The sequence below is a fragment of the Cornus florida genome, unplaced genomic scaffold (assembly GCF_030987335.1).
Source record: "Cornus florida cultivar Cherokee Brave unplaced genomic scaffold, ASM3098733v1 CherokeeBrave_3.0.0_Hap2_Chr10, whole genome shotgun sequence".
NCBI classification, from domain to species: Eukaryota; Viridiplantae; Streptophyta; class Magnoliopsida; order Cornales; family Cornaceae; genus Cornus; species Cornus florida.
Genome location: NW_026775580.1, coordinates 112,200,437 through 112,214,555, shown reverse-complemented (window position 1 = coordinate 112,214,555; position 14,119 = coordinate 112,200,437). Strand labels below are relative to the sequence as shown.

At 34.1% G+C, this 14,119-nt stretch overlaps 2 protein-coding genes across 4 annotated transcripts; one reads left to right on the top strand and one right to left on the bottom strand.

Annotated features, from left to right (window-relative positions):
- The first annotated feature begins 1,553 nt into the window (after positions 1-1,553).
- Positions 1,554-6,993, top strand: LOC132277210 (ras-related protein Rab5-like). 2 transcript variants are annotated; one of them, XM_059778990.1, is made up of 8 exons: positions 1,554-1,761; positions 3,137-3,214; positions 3,324-3,491; positions 4,085-4,133; positions 5,353-5,426; positions 5,808-5,901; positions 6,311-6,438; positions 6,700-6,993. In XM_059778990.1, exons 1-7 carry the CDS (start codon positions 1,723-1,725, stop codon positions 6,409-6,411), a joined length of 603 nt encoding a protein of 200 aa, XP_059634973.1. In that variant the 5' UTR covers positions 1,554-1,722; the 3' UTR covers positions 6,412-6,438; positions 6,700-6,993. The 2 variants fall into 2 exon arrangements, with proteins under 2 accessions (XP_059634973.1, XP_059634974.1); XM_059778991.1 differs by having other exon boundaries at positions 1,554-1,765.
- Positions 6,994-8,134: 1,141 nt separating this feature from the next.
- On the bottom strand, positions 8,135-12,254 carry LOC132277209 (uncharacterized). 2 transcript variants are annotated; one of them, XM_059778989.1, is made up of 7 exons: positions 12,176-12,254; positions 12,041-12,096; positions 11,800-11,932; positions 10,947-11,050; positions 10,243-10,387; positions 10,014-10,154; positions 8,135-9,797 (listed from the first exon to the last, which is right to left on the bottom strand). In XM_059778989.1, exons 2-7 carry the CDS (start codon positions 12,079-12,081, stop codon positions 8,391-8,393), a joined length of 1,971 nt encoding a protein of 656 aa, XP_059634972.1. In that variant the 5' UTR covers positions 12,082-12,096; positions 12,176-12,254; the 3' UTR covers positions 8,135-8,390. The 2 variants fall into 2 exon arrangements, with proteins under 2 accessions (XP_059634972.1, XP_059634971.1); XM_059778988.1 differs by having other exon boundaries at positions 12,041-12,248.
- Between the last annotated feature and the right edge of the window lie 1,865 nt (positions 12,255-14,119).

The window sequence follows — 14,119 nt, the reverse complement described above, 5'->3', positions numbered from 1 at the left end:
CAAGTGACATTCACAGTATATACATGGAGCATATAGCCTTATTTGGCATTATATTATTATTCTGATATTGATATTTAAACTTGAACCATATTATATTTGAGACGATTGATATTAGTTTGAAATTGTGGTAATCTTGTGTACGAGTGTCTGTAAGCTTGTGCAAGTGGCACCAGTAAACTACCACACTGGACGATCTACAGATACACAATCCCACATCGTCTGAGTGTGGATGGGGTAAGTGTTATATATAGATTAAACGCTTTTCTATGACACAATGCATTTTAAAACTGTGATGGTTATAAACCCAACGAACTCCATAGTTAAGTGTGCTTAATTTGGAGTAGTACCAGAATAGGTGATCCTCAGGAAAGTCTTTGGTCTGGGAGAGCCAAAAGCGGACAATTATGTCTGGATAGGATAAGGTTAGGCTACCACACTAGGTGAGCTACAGGTGCACAATCCCACATTGCCTGGGTGTGGATGGAGCACCAGGATGGGTGACCCTCTGGTCTAGAGGAGTCAAAAACAAACAATATTGTGTTTGGATAGGGTGAAGGTTGTTACAGAAATAGTTCATAACATATATTTGGCCCAAACCCATATCACCAAATTGGAAATATTGTGTGTTTTGGTATTGTAGCGGACGAACTAAAACAATTTTTTGAAATTTTCAAACTAAATTTTCGTTACCAAACATGATTTCGATTTCTACCCAAAACATTCTTATAACAAGACAACGCCTAAATCACATCGCATGCCAAACAGGCTTGTACATATGGTGGTTTTGAATTGGATTTATAATGAAGGCTTTGTGGCCGTATCTCCTCTCTACTTCTTAAAGTGAATAGTAAGAGTTTGAATATCTAAAGGAACAAATTGAACATCTGTGAGAGAGGTAAAAAAAAATAATAATAAAATAAAATAAAATCTATAAATAAGAAAATTAATTGATAAGTGAAGACAAGTTTAAAATTTTAAAGTATAAGAGTAATCAATTTGTAACAAAGTTGGATCTCCCTCACTCTTATCCTCCCATCAGTGTTATCGATCACAATAATAATAATGGTTGTTCAACTAAACCAACAGTTATATTTGGTGAGATAAAATACTGAAGTCTAAGGTGTTTTTTATTAATTTTTTTTTTTTTATCCTTCAATAAACAATATAGAGTAATGAGTTTTTTCAAAAAATAAAAAATAGAAAAATAAGATCCACTATGCCTTACCTAGATTTTTTTCTGTCTGATTTATCTAGTTTGTCATAAGATGGGGTTGCATTATCTGGATAAGAAGTCCAATTACCTATCTAACAATATCCCGTGGTTTTTGAAGGTATGATAATGTGGGACCAAGTGTAATGTGGGTCCAATCATGGTCCCTTTTTATTTTGTGACACGTCAAGATTAGGAGGGATGAACTGAGAATCTTGTTTTAGATTTATAGGCCTTCTTTAATACGATGGGATGAGCCGTGCCGTTAGATCTTAGCCTAATCATATATATATAATATATATATATATGTTATAAAACAAACTTACCAGTCAACTAAAGGAAAAGAAAACCTAACATTCTCTCACTATCCTCCTTTCTTTAACTTCCCATGAATCACTCTTCACAGCATTTCTTTTCAAACCAAACAGCTCATCTCTTTCCTGTTTTTTGCTCTCTCTACAAACGCTTCTCTCTCTCGAATTCTCTCTTTTGAATTGATCAAATCGAATTGAATGGCGAGGACAGGCAACAAGAACATACAAGCCAAACTGGTGGGTACGTCTTCCCCTTTTCAATCATTCGCTTTTATCATCAACTTTCAATTCGTATCCTTTTTTGCATTAGGGTTTTTAAATTTTTTTTTTTTTTTCCGAATTAACATCAAACCGCTGAATCAATCGGTAATCCATTTATAGATTATGTATGTTCATATGACTGATTTTAATGGGCGTATGATTGTTGTAGCTTACCAGCTATTTTGAATTGTTAACAATATACTGGTTACCAATGTGTGTGTGTGTGTTTGCTTTAACTTTTGGGAAAAGAAAACAATATACTAGTTTGACAAAACATAGATAGTAACTACTGTAAGGTCTCGCAAGTAAATAGAATTTTAGTAGTATTGATTAGATGTCACTTCAACTATACATACTGCAGAGTGAATGTGCTGTTTTAATTGTATATATATGAGAATGTGTGTTTGTGTGTGTTATAAATATCAATTTATGCCGATCAGAATAATTGGCCTAGGGTTGTGATTACATGTTCTTTAGTGACTGAAAGAGTATATGGATATCCTGCTCAGAGCTCATGGTTTTTAAGTAGTGGAAATTTTTTTTAAACTTCTACTGAGAGAAGAAAAGAGATGGGCAGAACTGATTCCCTCGCAGAGAATTAAGAAAAGGAAACAGTACATTAAAGCTGTTTGAAGCCACAAAAAAGTTACTTTTTGAATTGCATTGAATTTTTAATTTCCTTTTACTCCACTCTTTGTCAAACCAGTCAAGGTTACTCCTACATTTTATGCTTATCGCCCATTTAAGTTCAAATTTTGGGGAATTAAATTCCGATTTTAGGTGTTTAATCCTTTGAGGAAAAGAATTTTTTGGAGAACCAGCTACCGACTTGTTGATTTTCCTTTTCTTAATTAGAATATAATTATGTTTGCTTTCCATAACCTGAAATTTAATGAATGTTATGAAATTTGACCTTCCATTAAATAAAAGGGTAAAGTGCAAAAAAAAAAAAACCCTAAACTATGTCCAAATTTGCAAATAACCCCCTTGAAGTATATTTTGTGTACAATACCCCATCAACTATCACATTTTGTTGCAAAATGCCCCCATGCCTAGGCTATATTTCATTAAATGAAATGGTGTTTTGAACTCAGGATTTCATTACTTCAGACCAACAGATCCAAAATCCACTACAATGAACCTTAGAAAACTATTTGGCCCTGCAACACTGAACATAAGACTTAAGTTTTTAGTTTTTTCATTCTCCTCAAATTTCTCAGCAACGTTATGGAAGATTATGTTCATTCCTCCAAACAATTCTTTGGCAGAGATTGTTACAAAATTCTACCTTACTTTCTAATGACTGATGGAAATAGTACTTGGATTTCTAACATACTCTAGTATTTCCCAGGTACTTCTTGGGGACATGGGAACTGGAAAAACCAGTTTAGTATTAAGATTTGTCAAAGGCCAATTTTACGAATACCAGGTTCACTTTCATAACTGTTTCATCTATTTTTCTTCTTCTTTTTATTTTCTTATTTTTTTTTTTAATTCACGTTTTCATAGCCGACCCTTGACATGAGTATAAGCTGCAGGAATCTACAATTGGAGCAGCCTTCTTCACTCAGGTTTTATCATTAAATGATGCTACTATAAAATTTGATATATGGGACACAGCAGGACAAGAACGGTACCATAGCTTAGCTCCAATGTACTATCGTGGTGCAGCAGCTGCTGTTGTTGTCTATGACATCTCAAGCATGGTAGTTATATTTCGAGCTTCCAATAGTAATGTTATTTGGTGGTTTAATGTTAATATTCATCTAAGATGGATGTCATTGATTAACTGACATCTCTGTTAATGTATGAGCTTTTTCCTGCACAATGAGGCTAGTCTTATGTATAATGATGTGTTCAGAGTCCATTGATTACGCCATGGTAAATTATCATAATGAGCCTTGTCTGGAAGAGGAAAAGTGTGTTTTTTGTCTGACAAAATGATCATGATTCAATTAGTTAGACTTGCTTTGTGTGTGTATATTGCATCTGTTTACATCCCATGCGTCTTTGAATAATTCAATCCATGTTATTTCTTGAATGCGATTGGATGACCCATCTGGTTGGGCCATATGATGATGAGTGGAATTGTATTATGTTTTGGTTAATCTATGTGCTAAATGTCCTTTAATGGCATGTTAATACTAATCTTTATTTTCATCCATTAAGAAAAAAATGGCTTCTCATGAAAAGTTTCATTTATATTTTAAATAATTAGTAATTTCATGATTGTATTTTATACATTACTGACTGGGAATCCCAATTGACAAGTAAAGAAAATGGTGTTTTTATTTTTCAGGAGTCATTTCAACGAGCCAAAAAGTGGGTTCTAGAACTGCAAAGACAAGGTGTTATACTTAAATCTGTAACACTACTAACACAGGCTCTAATTTTCTCTCTTCAGTTGATATTTGAAGCTAATCTCGTTTCAGTGGCTTCTATGGCCTGGAAAGTGATGTTCTTATCATGATTAAGTTATTTCTTCTGAATGTGTTCTCTCTTTTTGACCTTTTAGGCTTTTAATGCATTACTATTTGAAGTTTATAATATATGATTTCATATTTTCAGAAGTTGGCCTTCATATTTTCCAGTAGAGCCTAATTTCCACTAAACCAGCATTTGTTCTCCATTACATACTCCATTTACATTATGTTGTCCAATCTGGCCTAATTAAAGTGTTGACCAAAATGATCTGCTTTCAGTAGAAGTTTAAAGTATGAAATTTTATACCACGTGTTTTTTATTTTATTTATTTTATTATTATTATTCTTTCTCCTTTGTTTTTCTTTTTACTTATAAACCTCCCCTCCCTCCCTTCCAAGGGCCTGGGGGAGGGGGCGTTTGGGGGAATTGATTACTTAATTGCATTTAGGATATATTAGAGTGGTGGAACATTGACCCAATTTTATTTTTCAAGTTTTTTGGGTGAGAAAACTATAAATTAAGTTTTTTAGGTGAGAAAACTATAAATAGTATATCTTATTTATGTTGAACTGATTTAGAAGGAAACTTTCAAACATATTTCCTAATTCAAGCTTTATTCTGAAAGAAGATGTCTCATAACTAATGGAAAAGTATGAATAAAACAAGGTGAAGGATAAGTCAATTCACAAATTCAATGGAACAAACAAATACATAAGCATTCACTAGGAAATCACGTCAACTTATGGTCAAAGGACCGATTGATGTAACCTGGTGGACAATCTGAAGGGAAAATCTGAAGTTACAAGTATCTGTAGACTCGATGAATAGTCTTAGATTAGGCTGAAAACTAGCAACTCTGTTTTAGGGCAGAGTTGTGCCAATTCCAGCGATGTCTGCTCAATTTACTCTAGCTATGGGTTTAATATTGATCCTAAAAGAATATAAAAATAAATAATCTAATCTCTCAAAATCTGGAATTTATTCTATATAGCATACAGAGTAACATATTTAGTTATGTGAGCTCCTAACCTTACTTGCATTGTTGAATACAATATTAAGTCAATAACTAAGAGTTTACTGATTATTTAAGAAAATTTGGAGCTTATCCAACATCTTATTTAATTTCATCTCATGCTGTTGTAGGAAATCCAAACTTGGTAATGGTTTTGGTGGCAAACAAGGTTGACTTGGAGATGAAAAGAAAGGTGGAGAGCGAGGTAATTTAAACTAAATATTTTTCTTCTTGTTATCTTCAAGTTCCATTCAATTATTATCCACAGTTGATATTAGTTAGTCAAAGGCACTTTTATGAACAAAATGCTTTATGTGGTTTTCTCTTTTAAGGGTAAATTGTTTTCTTGAAACTTTCGCTTGCATTTAAATGAATTAGTCTTTTAAATCTCCAGCCAGATGTGGAACTTTGACTCGGTAATTCCTCTCAATGATACTCGTATGCTCTAATTTTGTAATTAGATTAATTAGATTGGGTGGAAATGTCTCTTAAAACACAGTTAAAACTTTTATCCTTCTGCACTTTTATGTGAGTTCTTTGAAGTTACTTAAGACAAGTTCTCTTGTTATTTTAATTACTGATGCAGGAAGGGGAGCAATATGCTAAAGAAAATGGCTTGCTTTTCTTTGAAACTTCTGCAAAAACTGCACAGAACGTAAACGAACTCTTTTATGAAATAGGTAACTATATAACTTATCTTTTTGGACTGAAGGCAGTGATCCCATGTGGTGGATTGCCAGTAATCTTCGTCTGATTCAAATCGGCGATAGTGACTGGTGATGTTCACAATCTCATAATGATCCCAAAAGAAAGGAAAAGAAATACATTTTTTTGTATGCTTTCAAATTAAGACATTAATAAGTGATTAGTAAACAATTCCTTGTAATGGATAATTGTGGTCCATTAGTAATGTTCCTTTTTTTATTTCTCTTCGGAAAGTTTAGTAGTATTGTTCCTTTGTATCTCTGTTTTCTGGTTGATGTGGTCATTATCTTCTAATAAGGTAACGATTACCTGCCAATAGGGTGGGATATTCGGTTTTCATCTGTAACTTCCTTTAGTTTACTTATTAAAACAAGTCTATTTCAGCAAAAAGATTGGTGAAAGCGGCCCCTTCACGGCCGACTGGAATGAAGCTGCACAGCATGTCACAACAAAGGGGAAGAAGACTATTTTGTTGCTCTATATGATACCCAAACTCGGTCAACAATTTAATTGTAAGTAACTTTTTGAATGCGTCACATTACTGAATTGGATATATTTCCAAATTGATTACACCCAATTTTTCTTAATCACTTCCAAAACACCTTTTGGTTCCTTAAAAATTACGCAAAACTTCTAAAAAAAAATTACTCTTCCTTCTATCCAAATGGTATGCAAATTTTTGTGCTCGACTAGCTTGCTTCTGCTCTTAATAGTTTCAAATTTGAGTAAATTTTTCTCAATTTGTTTGTTCTGCCATTCGTTTTTAATTTCAGGTATCCTCCTATTATTTGCGACGATGTGGGTGTATGAGATGGGAATTCATGATGGGCCAAATCAAAGTTGAAGATTCCACGAGTCACATTTCACAGAGATTTGTATGTCTATGGTGTGTTTTGCAAAATCTGGTGACATGTGATGAAATGACTTGCATGCTGATTTGTGCACAAGAATTGTTATTAAACTCTAAATGAATGAAGCTGCTGCAATAATGTCGTACATAAAAAATATGGCTTGCATCAGCCGAGAATTGATATTTATAAACCAAGGACAGAACCATTTCAAATTCAGGTATTTAGAAGCGAACACCAAAAACGTACTTTCAGTAGTAATGGAGAAATCAGTTTCCTAAGCAACTAACTCAATTAAAAATGACTTCAAAACACGTTTTAATTGTTTAAAAATGACTTCAAAAAGTTAAATGTAGTAGGCTATACAGAAAAAGGTAGACATAATTCATGTGGTATCAATGCAAGGTGAACCGCATTCATGTGGGATCAAGGCAAGAACGACGGGCGTAGACATCATTCATGTGGGATCAAGGCAAGAAATGTGGAATCAAGGCAAGAACGACGATAATAGTAATTTGATACATTATTAGAAATAATTTCTCTTCTGCAATAGGATTGAAACCTTCTGTCATACGAAGGCAAGGAGAAAGCCAGGTAAATTAGGTAATCTATACATCTTGGTTGATCTTTTCTTTTTTCTAGACACTAGTTTGATTTTCTTTCCTTCTAAAATATTCTCTCACCAGGAGAGAAATGATCAAGAAACCATCATTTAAGAGAGGAAGTATAAAGACAAAGGTTTTGTTTGAACGGCGAAATGGAAATGGAAGCAGAAAAATAAATGTTTTTCTTTTCTTTTTCTTTGCCAGAAATGATATGGAGGGCCCTGAAGAAGAGGGAAGTTTCTCCTCTTTTCCTCTTCCTTTTCTTCTGCTAGAGTGAGAACTCTCTCCGTCTCCAAGGAATGGTCAGCGCTAAGGCTGTTTGGCTCCCACCAAGATGGTTCAAATTTTGGTCAATTAATGGAAGTCCATTGCTTCTGAGATTAGGCACACCCTATTTTTATCTAGACTACAAACTCGAAATTAACAGTGAAAACCAATCAACCCATGAAACCACTCTTTTGCTTTTCGATGAAGCACGATACTTGCAAAAATTTCAATCATTGCAAAACAAAACCTACCACTCTAATCTTCTCCATTAAGGGTAGTTAGCTATACCCTAATATATATATATATATATATGTGGACAACTTCGGTTAGCATGGGTGCGGCTTTGGTTGACAGCAACAGTCAACCTTGAGGACATAGTTCTAAAGAGTCGTACAATTTTTCATGCAAGGGTATTACTATATGTTAAATGCAACTGGAAAGGTGTTGTGACAAACGGTATTAAAACTAATAACAGTAATCAATATCACTGAATTAAAAGAAATTCATCATTAGTCATGGTCTGATATAGTAGCAGTGTTGTTACAATTTTACAACCAAATAGTCGACACAACGAAAAATCAGACTAACAACATATTGTCTAAAGAGGCTAATCAACCTCTTTGCCTACTCCACGACAGACACTACGAGAGCCACTCAATAAATGGATGCAAATATAATAATAATTTTGATAGGTTGTGCACATATAAAAAGAAAATACTTCAAAGTTCCACTTGCTCTTACCCTTTACCGACCTCGCAGGGCTGCAAAGCGGGCAGCCAAATCATCATAGTCCGGTAACTTAGGATGCACATGCCGTGCCTGGTTATCTGGTTGAAAGGAATTGGCACGAGCAAAAGCCTTATTCACCTCTGTTGGAGCAGCAGTTTGCTTGCGAGGGAGAGAAACTGATCTGGTGTGATGAGGAACCATTTCTGTCTCTGCACCAGGCCAATCTTGGCTTCTATTTTGCAGGGAGTCACCAGCATAAGCGGTTGTATGGTCTGAGGGAGGAGCTTTTGACTTTTTTCTCACCATTCCCGGTTCGTAGTTTGATGGTTTCTTGCTGTAATGTAACAACAACTTATCTATCATCCTTTCCTCTTCATCTTGCTGTAAGCCCCTCCTCGAATTTTCTCTTCTTCTGCTACCTGAACTTCTCTTTACAACTCCAGCGTCTTCAAAATTGCCAAGATCTCCTTGACTGGTTGATTTTGGGTGTTTCCTCCTGACTGATCTTGGTTTTGGTAAGGGCATATCATATTGAAAATGATGATCTTTCTCATAACCATTACGATCTATCCTCACAGGTCCAAAGACCTGCCCCTCATGTTTGGGACATTCTGATTCTACCTGGCTCCTTTCTGCATTCGCTCCGTTATGGCTTGAAGGGTCAATGGAGGTTCCATCACAGTCAGAATCTGAATTTTTAGACCCTGCACTGGCCTCGTATTTGCCATCTCTTAGCTTAACATATGGAGGAGGGATTACTTTATCTTTTGATTTAACATATGGCGGGGGTAGAGCATTACTGTAGAGGGACTTTGGCCCATCTATTTCTTCCTTTTGAGTGCTGCTCTCTGAACTCACAATATTATGTTGCTCCCTATGGTGATAACTGGCAGATGAGACATCTTTAACCTCACTCTTAGAACAGACAGCAGCTTCCAGTTTTCCATGAGAGAGAAGTTCCTGACCGTCTTTTCCAGAGGCAATATTTATCCAATCATTCTGCAGCTTGTGTCCATCATCAACATATTCTGCCTTTATTCCGCACGATGGACTCATTGATCTAACTGTTTTTAGTGCAGTTTCCTTCACATTCAACTTTTCATGCTTATCAGCATTGAATTCTCGTCTTGCGTGGATTGGAATGTCACGTTTGTCTCTTCTTGGGATAGTATTTCCCCTGCTGGCGTGTGGCCTGTACTCATTATTGGTGAATTCCTGTCTTCCCAAACAATGAAGGTCTAACTGGTCTCGCAAGACATTGCCCTCCAAGCCATTGCGTATCTTGTGCCTATCATTAACAAGCTCAACTTTTTCTTTAGATGAAATACCAGGTTTATGTGTTCTTGGGACACTGTCATTGCCATTGGGCAATTTGTATTTATCATCAGTGACATGGAGAGGCCCGTATTTCCAAGGTTGGTCCTACAAAATATTCAAAATAGATGCAGAACAGTTTCATATTGCCTCAGATCTTAATGGTACCCTCCTGTGAAATTTTTTTTAAGACAAAAAATGGTTGCAGTGAAAATTTTAAAAACTGCTTTTGTGGGTAAAATGATGTCTTGAATTATTATTGTGTCTTATTGCCCGTCTTCTCTATCTGATCAGTCGTCAAATTAAAAAATACAGAGGGCATACCTGCGTAAATGCAGGGGGAGTAGCCATCCTCTGTTCAAAACCCCAGCAGTCCCACATGATTGAAAACTCCAATGCTATGTCTTGCAGTAGCTGCAGTTTCTCCTCCATTGTAGGTGGCTTTGAAGCTACTTTCTCAACAAACTTACATTAGCAATCAAGCCAGTTAGTTTGAGTAACATGACCATAAAATTACTAATGTCCTATTTAAAGTGGATCTACAGATAATCACCTTTTGATTCACAAAATATTCCAAAGAGTTTCCATATCTCTCTTGAAACATATCCCTGAGGTCACGTAGTTCAGGCAAATCAGAAAATCTTGCTGCAGCAAACATCAGGGACGATACAGCCTCCCTGCATTCTTTGGGACATTCCCTGTAAAGAAAACAATGAAAAGTTGTTTCAACAGCAATAGAATGGAGCACAAAGCAAAGTGTAACTAACTAAGAGTGCATTTAAGTGGGCATGCATAAAGAAGAGGATACGACCGTAATAGATCCCATTTCTGTCTTTCAATATTTTCCTTTTTGCCATCTAGCTAGTTTTCAGTGATAAAACAAAATATAAGCATATACATGTATACATGCACATTTACACTATTGACATATAATCTGGCAGCTAACGATAATAAATAAGGACAGCATGACATATGCAACAATTTGGAGGAAAATTTTATATTGCTGGTGGACGATGCCATAAACAGATCATTACACAGAGTTGGTCAAATCTAAGTGGGATGTTCAGAGGGTGGACCGGACAAAGAACTGATCTTTGATAGGAGTATTATTTTGCACAAAGTGGTTCCCTTCAGACTGAAAACTACATTCAGTTCTGGCAGCCTGAGCTTTTTGCATCAAGCAATGACCTTTTGATGTGATATGAAGCAAAACCAAATGCATTGTAATTATAACTGTCTAATTTGTCATACCCATACCTCTGTTTTTGCATGACTGAAAGCTGCTTCAATATGAATTCACAAGACCCCTCAATAAAATCATAACAGAACAAGAGGCACAGCCCAGCAATATATTCTTCAGTCTGTTTCACCTCCTTGCATAAAAAAGCACTTTTTAAGCCAAATTAAAGTATCGATAACATATGTAACATACATGAATTTTCATAGTTATGTAAATGTAAGAAGTGTGGATAAGCTGTCTCTTGGATGAAATGGAAGTTCTTAGAGAATAATAACTTGAGCATAAGCATAAAGTTGCCAATTATGAAACAGTAATTGCTTTTCAATCACGAGAAACATGAGTATGATGGGATTAAAGTTTGTCCAAGGTTGACTTTAGCTAATTCCAAACATTTATTATTATTATTATTATTATTATTATTTTTCCTCTAGTAGTAATTCCTAATATATATATATATATATATATTTGAAAAGCCAGAAAAGCTCGTAATCTTTTCTTTTGCTATATTTTCTCAGAAAACATATAGATATTGGGGACCTCAACAATCCAAGGTGCTTAATTTTGTTAAGCATAGTAATTTTTCTTCTAAGTATTCAAGGCTCTTTATTTTAGGTTTGATTCCTGCTGGACGATTGCAGTTTGATTTAGGAAGTCCCAGGTTAAAAATTCAAAATCCATTTTCATCCTAAAAAATAAATCAATCCAATGGATTTAAAACTTATTTTACGGTAAATGAGTTGCGAAAACAAATTCTGAATCAAATTAACATCAATCAAACCAACGGGTGCATAGAAAAATACTCCGTAATAAATACATAAATAAACAAAGTGAAAATGAAATTGAATTCGAAACAGAGCATGATAGAATTACCCTTCCGAAAGCATTTATATCGAGTCCATTAGCGAGCAGATCGGTAATATCTTTCTTCATAATCCTCTGCCGCGCGTCCTTATTCCTTCGACTCGCATCGATTCGCGTCCTTGTTTGCTTAATCAGTGCTTTACTGTATCGTAAAACAAAATTCAAGAATGTCATCCGCACAAGAGAAGACTGTATATATCTAAACATATACATACAGAGAGAGATGAAATCGATTCCGAAAACAACTCACCATTTACAGCTAAACCCTCGCCCTAATAGTCCGTCCAACATCTTCGATCTCTATTTCTGCAATCAACACAGTGAATTAATGATAATGCAAAGGACAAAAACAATACCTAAATTGCATATTTATCAGCAAATCCACCTCTAAGCCCACTCTAAATGTTACAGTATCGCTCACTCACTATATATATAGATATATATATATATATATATATATATATGCCTATATAGCGAGCTGTATAAGTAGTATATTTAGTATTAAAGGCTTTTTAATATGAACGGCGTCAAAACACTTCCGAGATGACATGTGGAGTCAAGGGATGACTTGTGTAAACTACGATTATGCCCTAACCTTTTAATTAAAAGGCGGCGGGATTGGATGCGGACGATGGTTGAAGTTTGTTGGGGTCCTTTCAAGCAATGAGGTAGGTGGAAGGTCCTGATTGGTCGGGAGTCTGGGACTTCGTTCTGTTAAGATAAACATGCTGGTCGGATAGTATGTGATGATTGCCAACAACCGTATGGACTTCAGAGCCGTTGGTCAGTGAAAAGTAAGCTTAAAAAGTAACGCCCGTTATAACGGTCTTATCCTTCTTTTCCATTTAAAAATTATTTACATGCATTTGGGTTTCCAAACATTACCCATTATTAACTTCCAAAAAATATTTATACATTATTTTTTTACTATTATGATTTTAAATACTCATTATGGAACTTATTAAGGTCGAATTTAAAAAGAAAACAGAAATGGAAATCATTGAACATTTATATATATATTTGTAAAATGATAAACATTATGAATGATTTTCAAGGTAATGTACTATAAATTATGTGGCATGTGAGTTGGCGGCAGCTTTGGGTAATCTAAAAGCAAATTTTTAGGAGAAAAAAAAAAAAAAGAAAGAGAAAGAAAGAAACTAATATTACAATTGATAAATATATATAGGCTTTTGGTTGATTAAGAAGTTTTAAGATAAATATTATGGAAAATGAAAAACTTCATTAATGATTTTCATGATAATAATGAATGATGTGACATGTGAGTTGCCAGCTAGGTGGAATAAAAAAACCAAAATTTTAAGAAAAAAACATAGGGAAAGAAAGAAACTACACAATATATGCTATTGATAAACATACGAAAAATGACTTAATTGACAATTATAAAATTCTCATACAAAATCGACTCATATAAAAATCTAAGAGTATCTTCAACAGTCTGTTAAATTATTGTGTATTTTACATAATTTTTTTACACAGCTAAATCAACATATTTCCTTTTTCCTCCATTTTTCTCATTCCATTAAAGAATTAACTCTATATTAAGTAGATTTATAAAAGTTATATGATCCTCGCATGACTATTGAGATATATATTTTTACACAAAAAGTATAAAATAATTGTTGGTGCTAAAAATAAATAATTCAAATTTTTTTGTGTAAATCAATCATGATATATCAGATTTACACAAAAATATATACACAACGGTTGGAGACGCTCTAATGTCACTATGCTAAAATTTCAACTCAAACATAGTTCTTTCTATAATGTGACTATCCTAAAATCATTTTAACTCAAACACAGTTCTTTCCATAATATAACTATCCTAAAATCCTTCTACTCAATCGCAATTCTTTTCACAATCTTATTATCCTAAAATTTCATCTCATACATTATTCTTTCCATCATTTATTTATTTATTTTTATATAGTTAGAATAGGAGTACATAAACAAACTCTTTTCATATATATATATATTTCATTTTCACAAACTGGGTTTCCATATATCTAAAAATTATTGGAATGCTTTTATAAGAATTTTATAAGAAATTAGTTTTGAATATTAACAAAAATAGATGATTGAAAATTTTAATTCTTATTTTATTAAGAGAAGTGATACTCACACCAAATACTTGTACTGAATTGCCTAACCGAATAATTTTTAATTGACTATTTATATCAAATACAACTAAGTAGAGGGTTTCATTTTCTTATTTATTATATAATTGACTAATTAAAAGAGTAGGTCTAACAATTCATTGCAACTATTCGGTTTAAGAATCATTTTCCTTTTATTAATTTGTTTGTAT